The sequence below is a fragment of the Pseudophryne corroboree genome, chromosome 5, assembly GCF_028390025.1.
Source record: "Pseudophryne corroboree isolate aPseCor3 chromosome 5, aPseCor3.hap2, whole genome shotgun sequence".
Lineage (NCBI taxonomy): Eukaryota > Metazoa > Chordata > Amphibia > Anura > Myobatrachidae > Pseudophryne > Pseudophryne corroboree.
This window is the reverse complement of record NC_086448.1, coordinates 101,528,663-101,555,803: the sequence shown is the minus strand read 5'-3', so window position 1 is coordinate 101,555,803 and position 27,141 is coordinate 101,528,663. Positions and strand designations below refer to the sequence as shown.

Below are 27,141 nucleotides of genomic sequence, written 5' to 3'. Positions count from 1 at the left end.
CCTTCCCCCACCCTCCATCCCCAAAGGTTTCCATCTCATTTGTTGCTAACCAGAACCACTGTGAGACTCTAAATTAGCTGCGGGCTCTGGACAAAGTCGACCTACTTGCCTACCTCTATGGAACTCCACTCCTCACGTCATGACCTACCCCATGCCACATAGAGCCCTGGCCTCCCACAAAAAACACCACATTCATCTCTGCTGCTGAATATGGTAAACTGGTCAAATCCCATTCTAACATGTTAAAAACAAGGGGGTATAATTAAGAAGCAGCTTATTTTTCAAGCTGCCGCTTTATGGCGGGTTTGACTTCAAAATTTAAAGCTGCACCTACAGTATATAAAGTGTAATACACACTGGATTTGGCACTATATCTTAGTGCCGCTTTAAATTTTGAAACCAAAGCTGCCACTTTGTAAATAGAACCAAAGGTTTATTTTTGTGTGGCACATTGTTCTAATGAACATAAAGGGGTCAGATAGTACATATTTGGAAGCGCTCCTGTTTTTTTGTGAGGTCTGCTGCGGAGTTAATCCCAACTCAGTCACTGATATGCACACCAATATGAAAGCATTTCAAATATAAATGTAAAATTGTGACATTCAAAATAAATGTCCCCTTACTCTCCTGACATGCAGAATAGACATATGAGGGTTCCATAGTTGCCTACCCTCCCTCATTCTGCAGGAGACTCCCTGAAATAGTAGCAATCTCCCTCACTCCCTCAATAGACCAGCAATCTCCCTGATTGCATCTTAACCCATTATATAGCTGTTACATTCTTGGGTAAAAAAACAAATCAGATATATGCATTCAAATGGGCTCATCAGTGCCATTTCCCTGCATTGGGAATAAGGAACAATGGTGCAGATGTATTAACCTGGAGAAGGCATAAGGAAGTGATAAACCAGTGATAAATGCAAGGTGATAAATGCACCAGCCAATCAGCTCCAATATGTAAATTAACAGTTAGGAGCTGATTGGCTGGTGCGTTTATCACCTTGCATTTATCACTAGTTTATCACTTCCTAATGCCTTCTCCAGGTTAATACATCTGCCCCAATGATCCATATGGCTACATGCATTTTAAATAAGGTTTCTCGTGGTCACTTACAGTATATGGAACTTCTTGTAAAGCACAATACACGAACAAATCCTGCAAAATATCAGTGTCTTTTCTTTAACAAGTAGATCTTACTAACTTTGGGGCTCATTTACATTTGGCTGTAAGTCATTTTCATGACACACCTCTCAGATGTAGCAGCACACGTCCGCGCTGATAGGTGTTACTTTCACATCTCCCTGAAATGCTTTTTCAAAAGTAGGCAAGTATGATTAACCATTTTATGAGAGAAAATACTATATGGTAGAACCCTGATTGTTCAAGGTAATCAAGGGTAAAGGCTGCCTGGATAATCCAAACATGCATGTACATTACCTGTTGTTACTGTGGATACTGTACACTCTGCGGGGCCTGAGAGGAAAGTTGAATACAGTACTGAGGGGTGTGTGCCAGAAATAAACACGTGCAGCCTAACTTGGACCACTGTACAGTATTTATATACTGTAGTACCGGGGAGGATTAAAAATGACAAAATATATATATTTAGCTGCCTAGGTAACCCGCCAGAAAATCAGGATTGCACTGTATTATGGAAGAGAAGAACACGATGAAATGAATTACAGGTTGAGTCTCCCATATCAAGAAATGCTTGGGACCAGAAGTGTTTTGGCTTTCGGGTTTTTTTCATATTTTGGAATATTTACATATTATAATGAGGTATCTCTTGAGATGGGACCCAAGTCTAAGCACAGAATGCATTTATGTTTCATGTACACCTTATACACACAGACTGAAGACTTTTTTATACAATATCTCCTATATAATAGCCCAGCTCTGTGACTTTGTGCCTGTGTGTATAAAGCATCTCTCATTGGGTTAGTGGCAGGTCTATCACACCCAGTCCACAGCTGATTGGGCGAGAAACGCCCTCCCACACAGGTTACATCCAATGGGAGGCTCTGCCCTTTGCTGCTGTGTTTTCACAGAGCAGGATTAGCAATGGGACTGATGGAGCTGCAGCTCCAGCCCTACACCCCAAAATAGGCGCCTGCATCTGCAGCATCACACCCTCCAACACTTTACACATAAACATTTATACAAATTGATACGCCCCTTTTCCCATACTTTCAATGGAAGCTTGGAGAGTCAATAATCGGTACAGACCATAAAAAAAAGGACTGTACCTGCCAAAAAGGTGCAGCTGGAGGGTATGCCACTGCATCTGCATCAAGTTTCTGCACTGTAGATAGGGGGGAAAATCCTTTTACTGCAGCGTCGTATGTCCTGCTGCCAGTCCGCCTGCCCCCTCCGCCATCAACAATCCCCACTCCCTAGCCGCAGCGCAGGTGGAACAAAAGCTGCTGCAGCCACCGGCATAGACGTGTATGAAAGCAGCGCAACGGAAGGCTTTCATAGCCCTCCCCTGCGCTGCATACTCTCTGAGCCCCGCAGCCTCTCTGCGCGTTATGTCACAGAACTGCCTCCCCACCACAGCCGCGCACAGATCCCCAGAGGCCCTCGCTCTGCAACACAGCACCTGGGCTGCCAGCCTGGAAGCCCCGAGATGGCTAATGTAATGGATAGAGTGGGTGATATCGCGGGGCTGAATCAATGTAAAAGGTGACAGTGCTGTGCAGTGCAGTGGGTGTGCAGTCAGGGCCGGTGCTAGGGTGTTCGGCGCCCCCCTGCAAATTATAAATTGGCAACCTTGCATACTTTACAAAGGCATAGCGCACATAATACCCCCTGTAGTAGAGACACTTACACATGTAACGCCCCCTGTACCAGAGACGCTTACACATGTAATGCCCCCTGTACCAGTGATGCTTACACATGTAATGCCCCCTGTAGCAGTGACGCTTAAACAAGTAACGCCCCCCTGTACCAGTGATGCTTACACACGTAACGCCCCCTGTAGCAGTGATGCTTATACATGTAACGCCCCCCCTGTACCAGTGACCATACACAAGTAACACCCCCTGTAGCAGTGACGCTTACACACGTAACGCCCCCTGTAGCAGTGACGCTTACACACGTAACGCCCTCTGTACAAGTGCCGCTTAGACACGTAACACCCTCTGTACCAGTGGCGCTTAGACACGTAACGCCCCCTGTACCAGTGATGCTTACACACGTAACACCCCCTGTACCAGTGCCGCTTACACAAGTAACACCCCCTGTAGCAGTGACGCTTACACAAGTAACGCCACCTGTACCAGTGACGCTTACACACGTAACGCCCCCATGTACCAGTGACGCTTAAACAAGTAACACCCCCTGTAGCAGTGACGCTTACACAAGTAACGCCCCCTGTACCAGTGACGCTTACACACGTAACGCCCCCTGTACCAGTGATGCTTACACACGTAACGCCCCCTGTACCAGTGACGCTTACACACGTAACGCCCCCCTGTAACAGGGACGCTTACACACGTAACGCCCCCCGTACCAGTGACGCTTGCACACGTAACGCCCCCTGTAGCAGTGACGCTTACATAACGCCCCCCGTAGCAGTGACGCTTACACACGTAACGCCCTCTGTACCAGTGCCGCTTAGACACGTAATGCCCCTGCATCTGTGCCGCTTAGACACGTAACGCCCCCTGTACCAGTGCCGCTTAGACACATAATGCCCCCTGTACCAGTGATGCTTACACACGTAACGTCCCCCTGTACCAGTGACGCTTACACGCGTAACGCCCCCTGTAGCAGTGACGCTTACATAACGCCCCCCGTAGCAGTGACGCTTACACACGTAACGCCCTCTGTACCAGTGCCGCTTAGACACGTAATGCCCCTGTATCTGTGCCGCTTAGACACGTAACGCCCCCTGTACCAGTGACGCTTACACACATAATGCCCCCTGTACCAGTGATGCTTACACACGTAACGCCCCCCTGTACCAGTGATGCGTACACACGTAACGCCCCCTAAACTACAGCTTCCAGCAGCCCTTAGCGCCGAAGCATTCCGGCCCTTAGGGCTGCTGGGAGCTGTAGTTTATTGAGTGCATCTTCTTCCCTGTAATGCGGCGCGTTGGGGCACCGGCGCTAACGATAGTGACTGGCTGCTGTGCGAGTCTCAGGGAGAGGCACTGCCAAAGGGAGGACAGGAGGAGAAGCAGGCTACGCATTACCCGCCCCTCCCTCACTCACAGTACCTCTGGGCCCCATCCGCAGCACCCCCACACACCCCCTCCAGCACTTGCGGTAGCTCCGGACCCCCTCCCCGACCTGCAGCAACCCCGCACCCGCCCCTCCTGCCGCACCACTGCATTCGCCCCTCCCTCCACCCGGGGCACCCCCGCATCTGCTCCTCCCCCACCCGTGGTGGCTCCGGACCCCCACCTGTGGCACCACCACAACCGCCCCTCCCCCTCCCGCAGCACCCCCGAATCCCATCCGCGTCTTCCCCGCACCCGCCACTCCCCCAACCAAAGCAACTACTAGGTGATTCATCAGGCCCTGCGTGCACTGTTCACGCCGTTGCAAGGGGCTTCTCACCCCTTAACCATCGCATGCTCTTTGTCCGTGCAATATTTAACCACTCACACAATTATGATTGGAGGTAATACTCCATATAGTAAAAATATTGCACGCCACAAGGGTGTGCAAGGGTTAAGGGGGCGTAGCCCCTTACGACGGTGTGAAGAACGCCCGTAGGGCGCGATGAATCACCTAGTGTTTAATAATTGTGTGCATTAACCAAAGTGTGTGTACACTGAACCAGCAGAAAGCAAAGGTGTCACTATCTCATTCACCCTCAAAAAATTCCGTATTTTGAAATCTTCGGTAGTGTGGATATGGGAGACTCCACCTGTAGTAGGTGGCACTTCTGCAGTTAGGCTGATTTCAGTCTCGGATCAGATGCTCTAGTGTAGGAGAATATAGAAGTGCATTTGTGCAGAATAGATTATGCTTATTTGGGTGTTGCTTATGGCTCCACTGATCATATTATACGTAGTGTATGTAGAGTACAAGGCTTCTTACAACATACAGTAGTGATGTTCTGTGCACCAACCCTCTTCTATTCATGCGTTATAGTTCCTGTAATGTATACTAAGCTTCCTATATACTTTGTGCTCCAGGTTTACTTTATTGTACACCATACTTATCTTACTAGGTTTACACCAGGTACTAATCACACTAGAGAATATGGCATGTCTGACATAAGGTAATCTAGGGACACGTGGTTCTATGCTATCTTATACCTTTACCTGTAGTGCTTGTAATGTGTGTGTTACCTCTGGCTGGTTCCTTCCAGTTCTTATTCCCCTGTGATACTAGAGCACTATGGGGGCTGGAACACAATGTATGTAACACTTGTGTAAGTTTTGTGATAACGTCATTATTGTGCCTGTTTTGCCTTTTAGGGTGGGGAGCACTGTTATTACCAGGGCCAAATCCGAGGGAAACCCAAATCTTTTGTGGCTCTCTCAACGTGCCATGGACTTCAGTAAGTTAACCCTTTATGTTATATACAGTAGATGATGCTATAATTATATTCACATGATTATATGGCATAGAGAAAAATCCAAATACAGTGGCACTTGTTCAGAGATGGACCTGTAAGATTCACATTTCTCTGTGTGTATTGTGTACCACATATATGTGGGCATACGTCCATCTAGAGATCTTTACACAGCTCAGTACAGGTGTTAATTACGACACAGTTATTTCCACATAAACATCTCATTCTTGTGCTGAGCGCCATCAACAGCATTAGCAAGCTGCTTCTGATTGGATGGTTGCATGTAAACCCCTCCCACCACCACTCACTATAACTGAGCGCACAAGTGTCATCTTGTGTACTTACCTTGGATTGCTTATTAAATAGAGCAAGTCTCATAGCTTGTGTATTTTGCAATAGATAAAAATAGCATGCCCCCATGTCATTACACCGCTCATTGTAAAACTTGGTTTGAATATGAAAAGACTAGGAGGCTGTATAAAACACACGGAGCGGTTTTTACTTAATTTCTAAGCAATCTGACTGGATTGCTTAGAAATGAAGCACACAACGCTTTGTGTGTGTAGAGTGCCGGCGTCAGCGATGCGCGATCCCGCGTGACGCTATCGCTGGATCTAGATCCCCTCCCATCCCCCCTCTCCGCTCAGCACACATCTGCACGTGTGTACCCTTCCTTTGCAATCCACTGCTTTTACTGACATTCCATCCATTTAAGGGTACTGTCTAAGGCAGAGGGTCCCAAACATGGTCCTCAAGGAACTCTATTAGGCCCTACACACTGGGCGATAATTTTCAAAGATATGAACGATCATGTTCATTAATGAACTAGATACCGTTCATATCTTTGAGTGTGGAGGCACCAGCGATGAACGATGCGCGGCCCCGCGCTCGTTCATCGCTGGTGCCCCGTCGGCTGTGCATGCAGGCCAATATGGACGATCTCCTCCATATTTGCCTGCACTTCTGTGGAGCAGTGTGACGGGGGGAGTGAAGAAACCTCACTCCCACCATCACTACCCCCCCCGGCCGCCCCACTCCCCGCCGCCGGGTCGGCCGTATCCGCCGTCGGGCAGCTCGGCGGCAGATCGTTAAATGTGTAGGGCCCTTAACAGTCCAGGTTTTAAGGATATCCATGGCTCAGCACAGATTGTTAAATCAAATTCACTGAGGTACTAATTAAGTCACCTGTGGCCAAACATGGATATACTTAAAATCGGGACCTTGTTTCGGAACCTCTGGTCTAATATGTAAGTTGGCAATTAATGCAAAGCTGGTCAGCCAGATAAGTAATCTAATTCAGGGTTTCCTAACTCCTCTCCTCAAGTACCACTAGCAGGTCATGTTTTGTGGATTTATTTAATTATACCCAGGTGAGTTGCTGGGTCAGTAATTATCCCACCTGCTTCCATAGACAGATATCCTCAATAGATGACCTGCTGGGAAAACAACAATGATTCATTGATGATTGGGCAGTATACAGAGACCAGCGCGCTCTCTGCTCCGAGCCTGCATAGTAACGGGGATGGCGGTCATTAGGTCGACATACATAGGGTCGACCACGTTTGGTCGAAATGCATTATGTCGACACGATCACTAGGTTGACATGAAAAAAGGTCGACATGACTTTTTCACATATTTTTCTTCCTCATTTTTGACCTTGCTCATACTTAACGATCCACGTGGACTACAATTAGGAACGGTAACCTGTGACGAGCATAGCGGTAGCAGAGTGAGGCACCTTGCCTTCGCTCGCCATGCGAGGGGACGCGGTGCACTAACTGGGGTTCCCCGTCACTTTTCAAAGAAAACGACACCAAAAAAAGTTTTTTTAAAAACTTTTCCCATGTCGACCTACCACATGTCGACCTAGTGATCATGTCCCCCTAATGCATGTCAACCAAACGTGGTCGGCTCAATGTATGTGGACCTAACTCTTGTCGACCTGATGAACCACACCCTGGTAACTGTTGCCTCCCTAGTATAGTGTACATTATAGTGGAGCCTAGCACTGTATAGCGTGTGTCTAGCATTAGTTGGTCCTAGGAAAATCCAACCTTTGTCTAGTTACTTTCTCAAGCCCCCTGAATCTTTGGCTGTTCACGTTCCTCCTACACAATTGTTATACACTGCTTACAGTACGGATGGTGTAATGGTTGGCATTACTGCCTCACAGCACTGAGGCCATGTGTGGAGTTTGTATATTCTCCCTGTGTTTCCTCCCACAATCCCAAAAATATACCTGCAGGTTAATTGGCTACCAAAAAATAATAATCCTAGTGTGTGTTTGTATGTGTACATGGGCAGACTAGATGGGCTAAGTGGTTCTGATCTGCCGTCGAATTCTGTGTTACTTAAGTGATTTCCCTATGGGACCCCATGGTGGAGAAACCCTAGCTGCGTATTCGCCTGCAGCCAGGACAGGAGTGGAGATTGTCACAAATAACTAAGGGGGACATTTACTAAGCAGTGATGAAAGCGGAGAAGTGAGCCAGTGGAGAAGTTGCCCATGGCAACCAATCAGCACTGAAGTAACATGTATAATTTGCATACTATAAAATTATATAGAGCTGCTGATTGGTTGATGGGGCAACTTCTCCACTGGCTCACTTCTCCGCTCTGATCACCGCTTAGTAAATGTCCCCCTTAGTTATTTGTGACAATCTCCACTCCTTATACAGTTGTCAGCCTTTGGTTTCAGTCAGTGTAAGCACAGTTGTAGTTATCTGGGAGATAAACCTCACTCTGTTCACATATGCCAAGTCTGACATGTCATAATAAGTTATTTGCCATAATGCTGAAAATAATTATTTATTTTTGGTGTTAACGCTATTTGTAAACCAATTTATGGTAACTTTCTATTGAAGTTGGAAATGTGAAGCTATGCTGCCCTCTAGTGGTACAATTGTTAACAGAACCTTGCAAAGTGCATAAAGCAGAGGTTCCCAAACTGTGTGCCGTAGCTCCCTGGGGTGCCTCGGGACACTGGCAGGGGTGCCTTGGATTGGTGGTCCAGGACCAATTCAAATTATTCATGGTCAATATAATAGGCAAAACCAATGCTGGTGGCTGCCAGTCATAAAATATGTGGCCAAACAGAAGCAAATCTTGTCCCTCACCACACAACTGACCCTAAGGATGACATATAAACGCAATCTACTTAATGTAATATTTCTTTCTAAATTTCTCAATAAGATATTTTTGGCCTAGGGGTGCCGTGAAAAAAATTCTGATATTCTAGGGCGCCGTGATTCAAAAAAGTTTGGAAACCACTGGCATAAAGTATATTTGATTATTTAACAATACAAATGTAGTTTAAACTATATATTAAAAAAAACACATATTGCAAATGTACAAAAATGGTACAAAACTGGCACCGGTTAAAAAGTCAAATAATGATTATAATTAGTGGCAAACGAGACAGAATTGATTTTTGAAGTACTCAGCAAAGAACAAAAAAATGACAATATACAAATTAAACCCAAGTAATTGACAAATAGCACCATTCTTTACTCCCTGCACTTGTTGCCGGTAAGATGGTGAATCATCTTCAAGATGGGCTTACTGAGTTTCAAAGCACTACATGACCAGTGCCCAAGGTATCCCATACTGCCCGTCTCGATTACTGTAATCTGTAGATGAAGGACTTTTAGCAGTACCTAGAATCTCCCGGAACTCATCTGAGGGTCAGGCATTTAGCTATGCGGCTCCGACTCTATGGAACTCACTTCCCCGCACAGTGCGAGAGGCCCCAACTATAGAATCCTTCAAAAACAGAATCAAGACTTTCCTATTTACTCACGCATTTCCATAATGTCCCTGTAGTATCTCCATGCTCTCTGTATTTTATGTACTGCATTATGTTCATTCTATCTGTTAAGTGACTTGAGTCCTATTAGAGAAAGAGCACTATATAAATACAATTATTATTAGAAAGAACATTTACAACTGTATGCCCTGACTGTGCATCCTGCCCATTGTACCCAGCTGTGTACTGCACTTATCAGGTTGGGTACTTATGGGCAGATGTAAACTGGAGAAGGGATTAAGAAGTGATGAGTGGAAGGTGATAACGCACCAGCCAGTCATTACGGATTTAAAAAATGACAGTTAGGAGCTGATTGGCTGGTGCGTTATCACCTTGCACTCATCACTGCTTTATCATTTCTTCAGGCTTAATACATCTGCCCCTTAGATCCATGTGGCTTGTGGACTACGTTCAAGTTTTCTGTTTATTCAGAGTAGTGAGCCTCATACACATATTCCACCGTTCTACATAGATTTATAATCTTACTTTCTCTGACGTCCTAGTGGATGCTGGGGACTCCGTCAGGACCATGGGGATTAGCGGCTCCGCAGGAGACAGGGCACAAAATTTAAAAGTTTGACCACTAGGTGGTGTGCACTGGCTCCTCCCCCTATGACCCTCCTCCAAGCCTCAGTTAGGTTTTTGTGCCCGTCCGAGCAGGGTGCAATCTAGGTGGCTCTCCTAAAGAGCTGCTTAGAAAAAGTTTTATTAGGTTTTTTATTTTCAGTGAGTCCTGCTGGCAACAGGCTCACTGCAACGAGGGACTTAGGGGAGAAGAAGTGAACTCACCTGCGTGCAGGATGGATTGGCTTCTTAGGCTACTGGACACTAGCTCCAGAGGGACGATCACAGGTACAGCCTGGATGGGTCACCGGAGCCGCGCCGCCGACCCCCTTGCAGATGCCGAAAAGAGAAGAGGTCCAGAAACCGGCGGCTGAAGACTTCTCAGTCTTCATGAGGTAGCGCACAGCTGCAGTGCTGTGCGCTACCTCATGAAGACTGAGAAGTCTTCAGCCGCCGGTTTCTGGACCTCTTCTCTTTTCGGCATCTGCAAGGGGGTCGGCGGCGCGGCTCCGGCACACTTCACACCAACGGTCGCTGAGGGTGCAGGGCGCTGGGGGGGGCGCCCTGGGCAGCAATGAGAAATACCTATTCTGGCTAAAATACATCACATATAGCCCCTGGGGCTATATGGATGTATTTAACCCCTGCCAGGTTTTCAGAAAAACCGGGAGAAGAAGCCCACCGAAAAGGGGGCGGGGCCTATTCTCCTCAGCACACAGCGCCATTTTCCTACACAGCTCCGCTGCTAGGAAGGCTCCCAGGCTCTCCCCTGCACTGCACTACAGAAACAGGGTAAAAACAGAGAGGGGGGGCACTTATTTGGCGATATTAACAATATTTGAGCTGCTATAAGGGGAACACACTTATTTAAGGTTGTCCCTATATATTTATAGCGCTTGGGTGTGTGCTGGCAAACTCTCCCTCTGTCTCCCCAAAGGGCTAGTGGGGTCCTGTCTTCTATCAGAGCATTCCCTGTGTGTCTGCTGTGTGTCGGTACGCGTGTGTTGACATGTATGAGGACGATGTTGGTGTGGAGGCGGAGCAATTGCCTGTAATGGTGATGTCACCCCCTAGGGAGTCGACACCAGAATGGATGGCTTTATTTATGGAATTACGTGATACTGTCAGCACGCTGCAAAGGTCGGTGGACGACATGAGACGGCCGGCAAACCAGTTAGTACCTGTCCAGGCGTCTCAAACACCGTCAGGGGCTGTAAAACGCCCTTTACCTCAGTCGGTCGACACAGACCCAGACACGGACACCGAATCCAGTGTCGACGGTGAAGAAACAAACGTATTTTCCAGTAGGGCCACACGTTATATGATCACGGCAATGAAGGAGGTTTTGCATATCTCTGATACTGCAAGTACCACAAAAAGGGGTATTATGTGGGGTGTGAAAAAACTACCGGTAGTTTTTCCTGAATCAGAGGAATTGAATGAAAACTGCTAATTTCAAAGAAGTTATTGGCATTATACCCTTTCCCGCCAGAGGTTAGGGCGCGCTGGGAAACACCCCCTAGGGTAGATAAGGCGCTCACACGCTTATCAAAGCAAGTGGCGTTACCGTTGCCAGAGACGGCCGCCCTCAAGGATCCAGCTGATAGGAGGCTGGAGAATACACTAAAAAGTATATAAACACATACGGGTGTTATACTGCGACCAGCAATCGCCTCAGCCTGGATGTGCAGTGCTGGGGTGGCTTGGTCGGAGTCACTGACTGAAAATATTGATACCCTGGATAGGGACAGTATTTTACTGACTATAGAGCATTTAAAGGATGCATTTCTATATATGCGAGATGCACAGAGAGATATTTGCACTCTGGCATCAAGAGTAAGTGCGATGTCCATATCTGCCAGAAGAAGTTTATGGACGCGACAGTGGTCAGGTGATGCGGATTCCAAACGGCATATGGAAGTATTGCCGTATAAGGGGGAGGAATTATTTGGGGTCGGTCTATCGGATCTGGTGGCCACGGCAACAGCCGGGAAATCCACCTTTTTACCTCAGGTCACCTCCCAGCAGAAAAAGACGCAGTCTTTTCAGCCGCAGTCCTTTCGTTCCTATAAGAACAAGCGAGCAAAAGGACATTCATATTTGCCCCGAGGCAAAGGAAAGGGTAAGAGACTGCAGCAAGCAGCTCCTTCCCAGGAGCAGAAGTCCTCCCCGGCTTCTGCAAAGGCCTCAGCATGACGCTGGGACCTTACAAGCGGACTCAGGGGCGGTGGGGGGTCGCCTCAAGAATTTCAGCGCACAGTGGGCTCACTCTCAGGTGGACCCCTGGATCCTGCAGGTAGTATCTCAGGGTTACAGGTTGGAATTCGAGAAGTCTCCCCCTCGCCGGTTCCTAAAGTCTGCTTTGCCAACGTCACCCTCCGACAGGGCGACGGTATTGGAAGCCATTCACAAGCTGTATTCTCAGCAGGTGATAGTCAAGGTACCCCTTCTACAACAGGGAAAGGGGTATTACTCCACGCTATTTGTGGTACCGAAGCCGGACGGTTCGGTAAGACCTATTCTAAATCTGAAATCTCTGAACCTGTACATACAAAAATTCAAGTTCAAGATGGAGTCACTCAGAGCAGTGATAGCGAATCTGGAAGAAGGGGACTTTATGGTGTCCTTGGACATCAAGGATGCTTACCTTCATGTCCCAATTTGCCCTTCACACCAAGGGTACCTCAGGTTCGTGGTACAAAACTGTCATTATCAGTTTCAGACGCTGCCGTTTGGATTGTCCACGGCACCCCGGGTCTTTACCAAGGTAATGGCCGAAATGATGATCCTTCTTCGAAGAAAAGGCGTATTAATTATCCCTTACTTGGACGATCTCCTGATAAGGGCAAGATCCAGAGAACAGCTGGAGGTCGGAGTAGCACTAACCCAAGTAGTGCTCCAACAGCACGGGTGGATTCTGAATTTTCCAAAATCCCAACTGATCCCGACGACACGTCTGCTGTTCCTAGGGATGATTCTGGACACTGTTCAGAAAAAGGTATTTCTTCCGGAGGAGAAAGCCAGGGAGTTATCCGAACTCGTCAGGAACCTCCTAAAACCAGGGAGAGTGTCTGTGCATCAATGCACAAGAGTCCTGGGAAAAATGGTGGCTTCTTACGAAGCGATTCCATTCGGCAGATTCCATGCACAAATTTTTCAGTGGGATCTGCTGGACAAATGGTCCGGATCGCATCTGCAGATGCATCAGCGGATAAAATTGTCGACAAGGACAAGGGTGTCTCTGCTATGGTGGTTGCAGAGTGCTCATCTGTTAGAGGGCCGCAGATTCGGCATACAGAACTGGGTCCTAGTGACCACGGATGCCAGCCTGAGATGCTGGGGAGCGGTCACACAGGGAAGAAACTTCCAGGGCGTGTGGTCAAGCCTGGAAACGTCTCTTCACATAAATATACTGGAACTAAGAGCAATCTACAATGCTCTAAGCCTGGCAAAACCTCTGCTTCAGGGTCAGCCGGTGTTGATCCAGTCGGACAACATCACGGCAGTCGCCCACGTAAACAGACAGGGCGGCACAAGAAGCAGGAGGGCAATGGCAGAAGCTGCAAGGATTCTTCGCTGGGCAGAAAATCATGTGATAGCACTGTCAGCAGTGTTCATCCCGGGAGTGGACAACTGGGAAGCAGACTTCCTCAGCAGACACGATCTTCACCCGGGAGAGTGGGGACTTCATCCAGAAGTCTTCCACATGATTGTGGTCCATTGGGAAAGACCAATGGTGGACATGATGGCGTCCCGCCTCAACAAAAAACTGGACAGGTATTGCGCCAGGTCAAGAGACCCTCAGGCAATAGCTGTGGACGCTCTGGTAACACCATGGGTGTACCAGTCAGTGTATGTGTTCCCTCCTCTGCCTCTCATACCCAAGGTACTGAGAATTATACGGCAAAGGGGAGTAAGAACGATACTAGTGGCTCCGGACTGGCCAAGAAGGGCTTGGTACCCGGAACTTCAGGAGATGCTCACGGAAGATCCGTGGCCTCTACCTCTAAGAAGGGATCTGCTTCAGCAGGGACCGTGTCTATTCCAAGACTTACCGCGGCTGCGTTTGACGGCATGGCGGTTGAACGCCGGATCCTAAGGGAAAAAGGCATTCCGGAAGAAGTCATCCCTACCCTGGTCAAAGCCAGGAAGGAGGTGACTGCACAACATTATCACCGCATTTGGAGAAAATATGTTGCGTGGTGTGAGGCCAGGAGGGCCCCGACGGAGGAATTTCAACTGGGTCGATTCCTACATTTCCTGCAAACAGGATTGTCTATGGGCCTCAAATTAGGGTCCATTAAGGTTCAAATTTCGGCCCTGTCGATTTTCTTCCAAAAAGAATTGGCTTCAGTTCCTGAAGTCAAGACTTTTGTAAAAGGAGTACTACATATACAGCCCCCGGTTGTGCCCCCAGTGGCACCGTGGGATCTCAATGTAGTTTTGGATTTTCTCAAATCCCATTGGTTTGAGCCACTCAAATCGGTGGATTTGAAATATCTTACATGGAAAGTAACCATGCTACTGGCCCTGGCTTCAGCCAGGAGAGTGTCGGAATTGGCGGCTTTATCGTATAAAAGCCCATATCTGATTTTCCATTCGGACAGGGCAGAATTGAGGACGCGTCCTCAGTTTCTTCCTAAGGTGGTATCAGCGTTTCACCTGAACCAGCCTATTGTGGTGCCTGCGGCTACTAGCGATTTGGAGGATTCCAAGTTGCTGGACGTTGTCAGAGCATTGAAAATATATATTTCAAGGACGGCTGGAGTCAGAAAATCTGACTCGCTGTTTATACTGTATGCACCCAACAAGCTGGGTGCTCCTGCTTCTAAGCAGACGATTGCTCGTTGGATTTGTAGCACAATTCAACTGGCACATTCTGTGGCAGGCCTGCCACAGCCTAAATCTGTCAATGCCCACTCCACAAGGAAGGTGGGCTCATCTTGGGCGGCTGCCCGAGGGGTCTCGGCATTACAACTCTGCCGAGCAGCTACGTGGTCAGGGGAGAACACGTTTGTAAAATTCTACAAATTTGATACCCTGGCTAAGGAGGACCTGGAGTTCTCTCATTTGGTGCTGCAGAGTCATCCGCACTCTCCCGCCCGTTTGGGAGCTTTGGTATAATCCCCATGGTCCTGACGGAGTCCCCAGCATCCACTAGGACGTCAGAGAAAATAAGAATTTACTCACCGGTAATTCTATTTCTCGTAGTCCGTAGTGGATGCTGGGCGCCCATCCCAAGTGCGGATTGTCTGCAATACTTGTACATAGTTATTGTTACAAAAAAATCGGGTTTATTGTTGTGAGCCATCTTTTCAGAGGCTCCTACGTTTATCATACTGTTAACTGGGTTCAGATCACAAGTTGTACGGTGTGATTGGTGTGGCTGGTATGAGTCTTACCCGGGATTCAAAATCCTTCCTTATTGTGTACGCTCGTCCGGGCACAGTATCCTAACTGAGGCTTGGAGGAGGGTCATAGGGGGAGGAGCCAGTGCACACCACGTAGTGGTCAAACTTTTAAATTTTGTGCCCTGTCTCCTGCGGAGCCGCTAATCCCCATGGTCCTGACGGAGTCCCCAGCATCCACTACGGACTACGAGAAATAGAATTACCGGTGAGTAAATTCTTATTTTTACCAATGTTACTTAGTTAACCCAATGATGGTAAAAGCATGATTTTACTAGTGTTATCATCTCCAACAGAAGCATACAAAACAAGTATGGTCATGAAACCTATTACTTTATACCAGGTGTGTCTTGTTTTTCTTACCACCCGTAGATTATCATTCTCACACTTCACCAGCTTCCTGTCCAGCACTGCAATTTGTCCAAATCCTTTTGTAGCAACAAAACCACCATCCTATGCTGCCAAGTGTTTATCAAAGTCAGTTCAGCATCCCAATGGCTCCATCTAAGAACGGCTTGCCGCTGGTTTTTACTTTACCACTTACGTTATCTATAGATGGCATCAGTGGTATGGTCCTTATTGCCCGCAACAGGCCCGGCATCAGGGGGGGCCACAGGGGACACCTGTTCCGGGGCCCAAGGGTCAGAGGGGTCCCAAGGATATGCCACTTACTGTAGTGCCCGGCAGGGATGTGAGACGTATTGTCCAAGTAGGGCAGTGAGCTGTAGGTGGTGGGGGCGCAGTCTAAGAGCGACAGGAGCCTCTCGCACACAGTGAGTGTGTGGTGCGAGAGTGCGCCCACTCTTCTGGGTCCAGCTCTGTTGCAGGAAGTTACGGGACATGGCAGCAGCTCCGCTGGGCAGGATTCCTGTGCCCGCACCGGCGTCTTCTGGTGCGGTGTGAGGGCTGCATGGTTCCTGCTGTGCAGTGTTTGAGTTTGGATACTGGGGAGTGCAGCGCAGGTGAGTCTCTCCCCATGGTAAGGATGGCTTGTTGAGGGGATACAGGGCTATGGGATTGGGTGGGGGAGCTGGGAATGCAGCATGGAGTCATTGGGGAAAGATCTATGGGGCCCCCAGAGATATCGCTGTACCGGGCCCCAAGATTTCTGTTGCCGGTCCTGGCCGGCAATGGGAACCCAACAAAAGTATTTCTGGCTTCAACAGAGCTTTCCAGATTTTGTGGAGTCGTCGCTTGGTTGGAGCGCAGTGCACAGATGGCCGTCCTGCATGTGCATCAGTCAGCAACACGCCGCAGGAGCTTACCATTCCCAAAGCTGGGTACGCTCTTAATCTCCATATAATACTGGAATCCAGGTCCACTGATTTTTTTTCCTTAGGCAGCAGGAATCCGCTTTCCTAAAATGCCGCCTTTCCCTATGTTTTCTTTCTTTTTCTTAAATGTAATATAGAAATAAGACAATTGATACAAGTATTTCTGTTATCACAGACTGGTGTGCACACGGAGTATATAAAACACAGTACTATTATAGCATGTGCCATTTGGAGAAGACACAATAATGTTTCCTTCTGTCTTCTAACAGTGGGATGTTCTGTGATGGGAATCAGACGTATCTCATTGAGCCAGACGAGAAATACAACCCAGACGTAAGTCATTTATAGTGTCCGTAGATAACAGAGCCTTAATGGAAAAGTGCTATTCATATTGTGCATTGTCATTTACTGATCAGAATACTGATCATGAATAGTTATTAAGCAATATACATGTTAGACATGGAATAATGGTGTGTGTGTGTATAGATCAGTGTTTCCCAACCACGGTCCTCAAAGCACACTAACAGTCCAGGTATAAAGGGTAGCCATACTTAAGTACAGGTGACTAATACCCCTTTCAGACATGCTGTAAATTCCCGGGATTTTTCACATGAACGCGCATCGACCCGGGAATGTGGTATGTCTGAAAGGCACCGACCCGGGAACGTGATCCGGGTCGCCAACCCTGCAATTGACCAGGGTTTTTCTCGGGACTCAAGTTCCGGGAAGACAACCCTGCTGATGTCTGAAAGGTGCGATCCGGGAATTTGCTCCCAGGTCTCACCTGATTGGCGCGGCTGCCTGGAGGAGGCCGGAGTGAAGCAGCCGGCGCAGCCAAAAAACAGGCCTGTTGGAGTGAGTGATTGTGAGTGTATATATTACATGTATGTGTGTTTGAGTGTCACATGTGTATGTGTAAGACATATACGAGTTTGACGTCTGTGTGTGTATGTATATAAGACATGTGACATTAGAGTAGCTTGGTCTGACATGGCTGCCAGGGCAGACCAGGCTTATGTCTGAAAGGGGTTGACCCGGGAATTTCCCAGGTCTCAGGTTTAGTGTGAAAGGGGGTCCCACCAAAAACCCGGGATTTTTCAGAGGTGAAAATCCCGGGTCTGAAGCAGGGAAATTCCCGGGTCCTATGTCTGAAAGGGGTATAAGGGGTCTATTTACTAAGCCTTGGCTGGAGATAAAGTATCAGCCAATTGGATCCTAACTGCCATGTTATAGGCTGTGTTTGAAAAATGACAGTTAGGAGCCGATTGGCTGGTACTTTATCTCCAGCGACTTAATTAGTACCTCAGTTATTTTGATTTATCCATCTGTGCTCAAGCATGTTAGTGTACCTTGGGAAATACTGAGAGAGATAGATGTGTGATACCCTTTTCAGATAGAAAAGGCAATTACCCGGCATTTCAGGGTCAGGTCGTTTTGCCGGGACCTGCCTGACCCCCCTTCACACGGACATGCAATTACCGGTAATTTGCAGATCAACACAGGTATTTTGTCTGTATGAAAGGGTCATAATTCCCGTGTCTCCAACCCTGGTAAATTCCTGGGTCGAAGTCCCAGGAATTACAACACGGGTTGACCCCTTCACACAGAAAAAGGACCCGCGTGTTTCATGAAATTACCGGGTGGAACTGCTTCACCCGGTAATTTCATGTTCTATCTGAAAGGGGTATGATAGTGTCAGGATCTCTGTAAAGGCCCCCACACGGTACAATGTGGTCCCTACACACGGGGCGATCCGGTGCGTGCCTACCCGTCATTGCCGAGTGTTTATTCATTTTATTCAGTGTTACATTTATTTAGTTCATTGGTCTGTCTTAATATCATCTGTAGTAAAGTAGTGGAAAACTGCAAGGGCTTAACTTCAAATGGCAATAAGTGGATTCGGTGGGGGGCACAAAGGCATGTGTCCCCTACCCGTCATTTAGAAGAATGTGTATTTTGTTTTAACATGCAGTGCACATGGTTTTGCCCAACTGCTAACAAATTTGCTGCTGCTATCAACTCTGATTTAGGCCCTTTAGCCCTCATTCCGAGTTGATCGCTCGCTAGCTACTTTTAGCAGCCGTGCAAATGCATAGTCGCAGCCCACGGGGGAGTGTATTTTCGCTTTGCAGGAGTGCGAACGCCTGTGCAGACAAGCGGCAGCAAACACATTTTGTGCAAAACAAGACCAGCCCTGTAGTTACTTATTCTGTGCAATGATTGCTGCGACGAAGGTCCCGGTAATGATGTCAGATACCCGCCCAGCAAACGCCCGGCCACGCCTGCATTTTTCCAAACACTCCCAGAAAACGGTCAGTTGACACCCAGAAACTCCCACTTCCTGTCAATCTCCTTGCGTCCGCCAGTGCGACTGGAAGCGTCGCTAGAACCTGTGCAAAACCACAAAGCTCTTTGTACTTGTACGACGCGCCTGCGCATTGCGGTGCATACACATGTGCAGATTAGCCCTGTTCTGCCATAATCGCTGCGCTGCAAAAATCCGTAGCGAGCGATCAACTCAGAGTGACCCCCTTTGTGCAGCCAGCCAGAAGCCACAAAATGGCTGTTGTCCATGTCAGCAGCACTGCAGTCAAGGACATGCAGGTGATGCCAAACAGTATTAGTTCCCTCAGCACACTGCACCCCATGACACTAACTGGCACCCCTGCTCCCCCATACCGGCACGTATCTTTGCACACTGTGTGGCCGCATTGAATAAAATAAATTACAGGGGGTGCCCCATTACCTCTGTTCACCCCTCCCCCTATTATCCATGTGTGCCCCTGCATTACCTGCTCTGTGGTATGACAGAGATGATTTGCTAATTAGCCAATTAACATGATATCGAGATGATTCATAGCCTATCTTACTCATTTCAGTGGAAAATCGGTTCAGTAGTTCTTGAGTTTATCACGAACATACAAACAAACAATTTTATTAATAGTATAGATAGATTACAGGGCTTTTCACTGTTTTGTCCCATTCACAGAAGGGGTTGCACAGAAGCATTCTGAAGAACTCCCCAGCAGTGCCCCTGAATAGTGTAGATATCAGTTCCCAGTACTGTAGTATGGGGAGAGTGATTCATAGAGGTACACAAAGCGCAACGTTTCATTTTGCTTCGCAAAAATAAATGTAAAAAAATTGCCATCCCAGAAAGGCATACAGAGGGTCCTGATGGTTCCTCTCTGCCCCCTTTGTGTACAATGGCCAATTGGAGGAGCCCCAGGAAGCAGACTACAGATGAGTAATCGATCTCCGGTGGCGCCGCTCTTCTGCCGGTACCTCAGCCCCAGAGGGCCCCGGGTGATGCCATCTCTGGAAGAAGCTGTGGTGCTCTAAGGAGGGGGGAGAGTTGCAGCTCTACCCCCACGCCAGTGTAATGCTGGAAGTTCCCACGTTGCCCCAGCAGGAAGGTGAGGGTGGCAATCTACAGGAGAGGGTAGATGAAGGCAAATCCCGATCTCAGTCTGGTGCCCAGTGTGGCTGTATCTTGGTTGCTGTGTCCCGGCAGTATAACTGTCATCACCCCAATGCTGTTGGTCCCCTCAGTGATTACGCAGTTTCAGATCCCTTGGCTGCTCGGAAGGTGCTAGGTCTCCCGTGGATCTGCTGCTTCCAATGCACAGCCTGGATCATTGATAACAGGTCAGGCTGCTCCTGTGCAGTCTGTACAGTCAGCGGTATGACTTAGTGAGATCACGATGTCTCAGTGCCCGCTCCTGCCCGGGATTGCAGATGGGCTGTTTTTTTGGATGACTTTTCCAGACATGTAAATATTACTGAATGGCTGAATAACACTACTATATATTGCATCAATATGATGCTATATATAGCGTTAATTACCAATAGTTATTTCATGTTATACATGAATACACCCCACTTCTACATTTTCCATGCAGCAATAACTGCAGCCATATTTATTCTGTATCATGTAGAAGACATGTATATCGCACAACAGCATCGCTGTGATAATTATGACTGAGGGGGTAATTCAGACCTAATCGCTGTGCAGTGATTTATGCAGCCCTGCGATCACATAGTCGCCGCCTATGGGGGAGTGTAGCAGAGCTGTACAAACTGATTTTGTAGAGTCTCGGCACAGCCCAGGACTTACTCAGCCGCTGCGATCACTTTTATGCTGTTCCGGACGGGATTTGACGTCAGACACGCCTGCGTTTTTCCCAGACACTCCCTGACAACAGTCAGTTGCCACCCACAAACGCCTTCTTCCTGTCAATCTCCTTGCGATCGCCCGTGTGAATGGATCATTTGCACAAAGCCATCGCTGAGCGGCGATCCGCTTTGTAGCCGTGCAACGCACCTGCGCATTGCGGCGCATGTGCAGTTTGTGTCTAATCGCACAGCAGCAAAGGGTCTGAATCGGCCCCTGAATCCATTGTCAAGTTGCTCAGAGAGACCCTGCTTTCCCCACAGGACATGTACAAGTTTAATGGGGTTAAAACCCGGGAGCTGCATCACAGTAATTTATTATACTGGGTCTCAGGGATTTGGCAGCCGCAGGCATTTCTGGCACAAGAGGTCACATGATCACTTCACATCCAAACCTGGGATGACCTTTTAGCAGGTTCTTCTGAGTCCCCCGGCTACATACATGTATTACCATGCTGCCGGGCATTGCTTATTTATTTAAGGAGTATTTATTACAGTTTGTACTTACTAACAATAACTGTTTGTATACTGCTGTTACTTACTATGCAGGTTTATTACACTGAACAGTATAGTGTAAAATATGGATTAAAAATAAACCGTGTCATATCTGGGGAATAAATCTTTTTTCAATTTACAGAAATACTCATAAGTGTGAAGTTTAAATCCTTTATAAAATGCAGTTAGTAATATAGAGTATTACACAGTGTTAGCTGCTTACTGCATGCATGTATGATAGAAGCTGGGTGCTACCAAAATGCGTTTTCTATTGTGTGCACCTTCTAAATTTCTACCCACGATTCTATATCCTGTTCATATCGGTGAGAGAAAGTGTAGCTTGTGCTCCAGTCAGCTGGTTGGCAGGAGAGTGTTGGCTAGAAGTCGGAGAAGGAGGATATATTTATTGGGTACATCTCCTGCTCTCTCAGCAACTGTCTACAGGCCATTGCAGCTTTCTGTATATGGACCTGAGGAAATAAGAGGACAAACTTTTCGATTTTACTGTGACGCCTGTCTGGACGTTTGATGAGTCATCCTGCAGTGACAAAGCAATATACTCCTCTGCGGCACAGTACAAGTGCTGAGGGGTAACTCCTTGTTATACCCCTTTTACACCAAAATCCCGGGTCCGACCCGGGATTTCAAACATGGGAGATTCCCGAGTTAGACCCAGGTTCAGAACCCATTTATACCCCTTTCACACCGCAAAAATAACCCGGTATCGACTCGGCATATTGCCGGGTCGGCGTGTGGTGTGAAAGGGGCATAGCCGAAATCGCGGGTCGCCTGACCCGGCAATTCAACCCGGGAACAAAGCAGTGTTATTCCCGGGTTGAATACCGGGTCAGTGGCAGCGTAAACGGGCTCCCAGGTCGATGAGCCCTGGGACCCGTTTACTACGACAGGGAGAGGTGGCACGGAGATGATCTCATCCCTCATCCCCCATCTCCCCCCCCCCCCCCTCCCCTACTGCTATGGCAACCCGCCCTGCATATTGCCGGGTCGGGGAAGCCTGCATTGGCAGTGTGAAAGGGGTATTACACTGCACTTCAACCCGGGTTATTCCCGGGTCAGCGCCATTTACACGGAACCCGGGTCAGCCCTACTTTTCACTGTGGATGTAATTAAAAATAGGATTTTAAATACCTACCCGTAAATCCTTTTCTCGTAGTCCGTAGAGGATGCTGGGGTCCACATTAGTACCATGGGGTAGACGGGTCCACTAGGAGCCATTGGCACTTTAAGAGTTTGAGAGTCTGGGCTGGCTCCTCCCTCTATGCCCCTTCTACCAGACTTAGTCTAGAAACTGTGCCCAAGGAGACGGACATCTTCGAGAGAAGGATTATACACAGATAGTGGCGAGATTCACACCAGCTCACACATACAAGGCAAACCAAGCTAACTAGCTTGAAACATCAGCAACGGCTGAACAATATTACTTATCAAGTAAAGAAACAGTACTTACCAAGAACTAAGCAGTACTGAACTAAGTAACCACTGCAGGATCATGAAGCGCTGGGCGGGCGCTCAGCATCCTCTACGGACTACGAGAAAAGGATTTACCAGTAGATAATTAAACTCCTATTTTCTCTTTCCTCATAGAGGATGCTGGGCTCCACATTAGTACCATGGGGATGTACCAAAGCTCCCAGAACGAGAGGGAGAACACGAAGGCTCCTGCAGAACTGATTGACCAAACTTCAGGTCCTCAGAGGCCAAAGTATCGAACTTGTAGAACTTTGTAAATGTGTTCAACCCAGACCAAGTAGCCGCACGGCAAAGCTGTAAAGCCGAGACACCCCGGGCAGCTGCCCAGGAAGAACCCACCTTACGACTAGAGTGGGCCTTAACAGATGTAGGACACGGCAGTCCTGCCATAGAATACGCATAGTGAACCTGATCCAGCGATAGATCGTCTGCTTAGAAGCAAGACACCCAAGTTTCTTGGGATCATTCAGGACAAACAGAGAGTCCGATTTCCTGTGACGAGCAGTCCTCTTCACATAGATTTTCAGAGCCCTTACAACATCCAAGGCCTTTGAAGAAATTGAGGAGTCAGTAGCAACTGGCACCACAATAGGTTGGTTGACATGAAATGCCGACACAACCTTCGGAAGGAACTGCCTGTCCTGAGCTCAGCTCCATCTTCATGGAAGATCAAGTATGGGCTTTTAAACGACAAAGCCCCCAACTTCGACACACGTCTAGCAGAAGTCAAGGCCAACAAAGTGACAGGCTTCCACTTGAGAAACTTGACCTCAACCTCCTGTAGAGGCTCAAACCAGTCCAACTGGAAGAACTGCTACACCTCGTTAAGATCCCAGGGCGCCGTAGGCGGCACAAAGGGAGGCTGGATGTGCAGAACTCCCTTCAAAAAATTCTGAACCTCAGGGAGGGCAGCCAACTGTTTCTGGAAGAAAATGGATAGGGCTGAAATCTGGACCTTTACGGATCCAACCTCAGACCCATATCCACACCTGCTTGCAGAAAGAGGAGAAAACGTCCCAGTTGAAACTCCACCGTAGGAAATTTCATGGATTCACACCAAGAAACATACTTTTTCAAATGCGATGATGGTGTTTAGATGTTACTCCTTTCCTAGCCTGTATCAGGGTAGGAATTACTTTGTTCGGAACGCCCTTCCGAGCTAGAATCTGGCGTTCAACCTCCATGCCGTCAAACTTAGCCGCGGTATGTCTTGATAAGCGAACGGCCCCTGCTACAGCAGATCCTCCCGAAGAGGAAGAGGCCTTGGATCTTCTAGCAGTAGATCCGCGTACCAAGCCCTTCTTGGCCAGTCCGGAGCAATGAGGATTGCCTGAACTTTTGTTCTCCTTATGATTTTTAGAACTCTTAGAATGAGTGGAAGTGGAGGAAACACGTTCACCGACTGGAGCACCCACGGAGTCACTAGGGCGTACACCACCGCAGCTTGCGGGTCCCTCGACCTGGAACAATACCGCCGAAGCTTCTTTTTGAGACGAGAGGCCATCATGTCTATTTGAGGTACACCCCAAAGACTTGTCACCTCCGTGAACACCTCCGGATGGAGGCCCTACTCTCCTCGATGGAGATCGTGTCTGCTGAGGAAGTCCGCTTCCCAGTTGTTTACTCCCGGAATGAAGATTGCTGACAGCACCATTGCGTGTTTTTCCGCCCAGAGGATGATTCTTGTTACCTCTGACATTGCAACTCTGCTGTTCGTTCCGCCCTGACGGTTTATGTAAGCCACTGTCGTTACATTGTCCGACTGTACTTGAATGGCCCGATTTCTCAGAAGATGGGCCGCTTGGAGAAGCCCGTTGTAGACGGCTCTTAATTTCAGAATGTTTATCGGCAGGCCGGCTTCCGGACTTGACCACCTTCCTTGGAAGGTTTCCCCTTGAGTGACTGCGCCCCAGCCCCGGAGACTTGCATCCATGGTTAGAAGGATCCAGTCCTGAATCCCGAACCTGCGGCCCTCCAGAAGGTGAGGTAATTGCAGCCACCAGAGGAGCGAGATCCTGGCCTTTGGCGACAGACATATTCTCTGGTGCATGTGCAGACGAGATCCCGACCATTTGTCCAGGAGATCCAGTTGGAAGGACCGAGCATGAAATCTCCCGTACTGCAGAGCCTCGTAAGAGGCCACCATCTTTCCCAGAAGGCGAATGCACTGATAAACAGACACCCGGACTGGCTTCAGGACATCCCGGACCATTGCTTGTATCACCAACGCTTTTTCCTCTGGAAGAAACACCCTCCGCACTTCTGTGTTTAGGATCATTCCCGGAAATGTCAACCCCCTTGTTGGTTCCAAATGTGATTTTGGAAGATTTGGGATCCAACCAGGTTCCTTGAGAAGTTGGGTCGTGAGAGCCATAGACTTTAACAGCTTCTCCTTGGACGATGCCTTTATCAGCAGATCGTCCAGATATGGAATTATGTTCACCCCCTGTCTGCGGAGGAGAACCATCATTTTCGCCATCACCTTGGCGAACACCCTCGGTGCTGTGGAGAGGCCGAATGGCTGGGCCTGGAATTGAAAATGACAGTCCAACAGTGCGAATCGGAGATAAGCTTGATGCGGCTGCCAAATTGAAATGTGGAGATACGCAGCCTTGATATCCAGGAATTCCCCCTCCTCCAGACCTGATATCACCGCCCTTACAGACTTCATTTTGAACTTGAACGCCCTCAGAAAGGGGTTTAGTGATTTTAAGTTCGGAATGGGCCTGACCGAACCATCTGGTTTCGGTACCACGAAAAGGTTCAAATAGTAACCTTTGTTTTGCATCTGGGGAGGAACTGGCACAATAACCTGTACCTACACCAACTTCTGGATAGCTCCCTGTAGGGTAGCCCTGTCTGCCGGCAAAGCTGGCAAGCCTGATTTTTAAGAACCGGTGAGGAGGGAGATCCTGAAATTCCAGCCGGTACCCCTGGGACACAATATCTTGTACCCAGGGATCCAGGCCGGATGACACCCAGACGTGACTGAAATGTCTGAGTCTCTCCCTCAGCGGCTCAATCTCGGGGCCGCGTAGTCCCCCGTCATGCTGAGGACTTTGGCGTACCTGAAGCAGGCTTCTGTTCCTGGGAACCTGCAGCAGTAGGTTTCTTGGATTTTGGTCGACCTCCTCTAAAGAAGGTGTTGGACGGTTTGGCCTTTCTTGTTTTAGTAACCTGAAAGAACTGTGATGCAGCTGAAGAAAACGGTTTCTTCGTAGCCGGTGCAGTTGAGGGAAGAAAAGGTGACTTACCCGCTGTAGCCGTGGAGATCCACGCATCCAACGCTTCCCCAAAGAGAGCCTGACCTGTGTAGGGTAGGGTCTCCACACGTCTCCAGGATTCCGCGTCGGCAGACCACTGGCGCAGCCACAGTCCTCGACGAGCTGAGACCAACATGGAAAATATTCCTGCAGCCATGGAACCCAGGTCTTTCATGGATTCCACCATAAATCCTGCAGAATCCTGAACGTTACGTAAAAACAATTCAAAGTCACTTTTATCCAGTGTATCCAAATCCTCAAGTAACGTGCCTGACCACTTTACTATGGTTCTGGAAATCCATGCACAGGCAATAGTAGGACGTAGTATCGCCCCTGAAGCCGTGTATATGGATTTGAGCGTAGTATCAATCTTGCGATCAGCCGGCTCCTTTAAGGCGGTAGATCCTGGGACAGGTCAAACCACCTTTTTCGAGAGTCTGGATACAGACGCATCCACTATGGGTGGGTTTTCCCATTTTTTCCTATCCTTCTCAGGGAAGGGGAAAGCAATCAGAACCCTTCTAGGGATCTGGATTTTTTTCTCCGGGTTTTCCCACGCTTTCTCAAAAACAGCATTTATTTCTTTGGACGTAGGGAAGGTCAGCGAGGCTTTCTTATTGTCAGTGAAGTAAGCCTCAACCTGCTCAGGTGTTGTATCAGTAATATTCAACACATCCCCGATAGCCTCCATCATCAACTGCACCCTTTTTGCAAGAGATGCAGCCCCCCTGAGCACATCCCCATCACCGTCTGCCGTGTCAGAATCGGTATCCGTGTCATCTTGCATAATCTGGGCAAGAGCACGTTTGTGGGAACCTACAGAGGGGGGCCCTGAGGAAACAGAACCGGACCAAACTGCCATAGAAATCTGTAAAACCTGAGTTGCAGATTCATTCTGTGCAACCCTAGTAGAAATCTGAGTTATCATAGATTTGATAGAGGATAACCATTCAGGCTCCTTTGCTGGTATCTGCGCTAAAACAGTGCAATCCTGATTACATGGAATGAGATCATCCTGAGAGGACATATTCTCTGCAGCATATGACACAGAGTCCCTGGACATAGCTAAAAGGAGACCCCAAACACTCCACACACACACAGGGGAGGCTAGACAGAGTTTCACCCCTAAGAATGG

The 27,141-nt window shown here is 48.3% G+C and overlaps 1 protein-coding gene across 7 annotated transcripts in view; it reads left to right on the top strand.

The window, feature by feature from the left end:
* The window catches only part of ADAM22 (ADAM metallopeptidase domain 22), a 500,813-nt gene that overhangs the window by 213,499 nt on the left and 260,173 nt on the right, over positions 1-27,141 (top strand). For all 7 annotated transcript variants that reach the window (XM_063921513.1, XM_063921518.1, XM_063921515.1 and 4 more), the window contains exons 5-6: positions 5,436-5,518; positions 16,854-16,917. In XM_063921513.1, the coding sequence (XP_063777583.1) occupies positions 5,436-5,518; positions 16,854-16,917 (147 nt within the window). The remainder of the gene's footprint in view (positions 1-5,435; positions 5,519-16,853; positions 16,918-27,141) is intronic.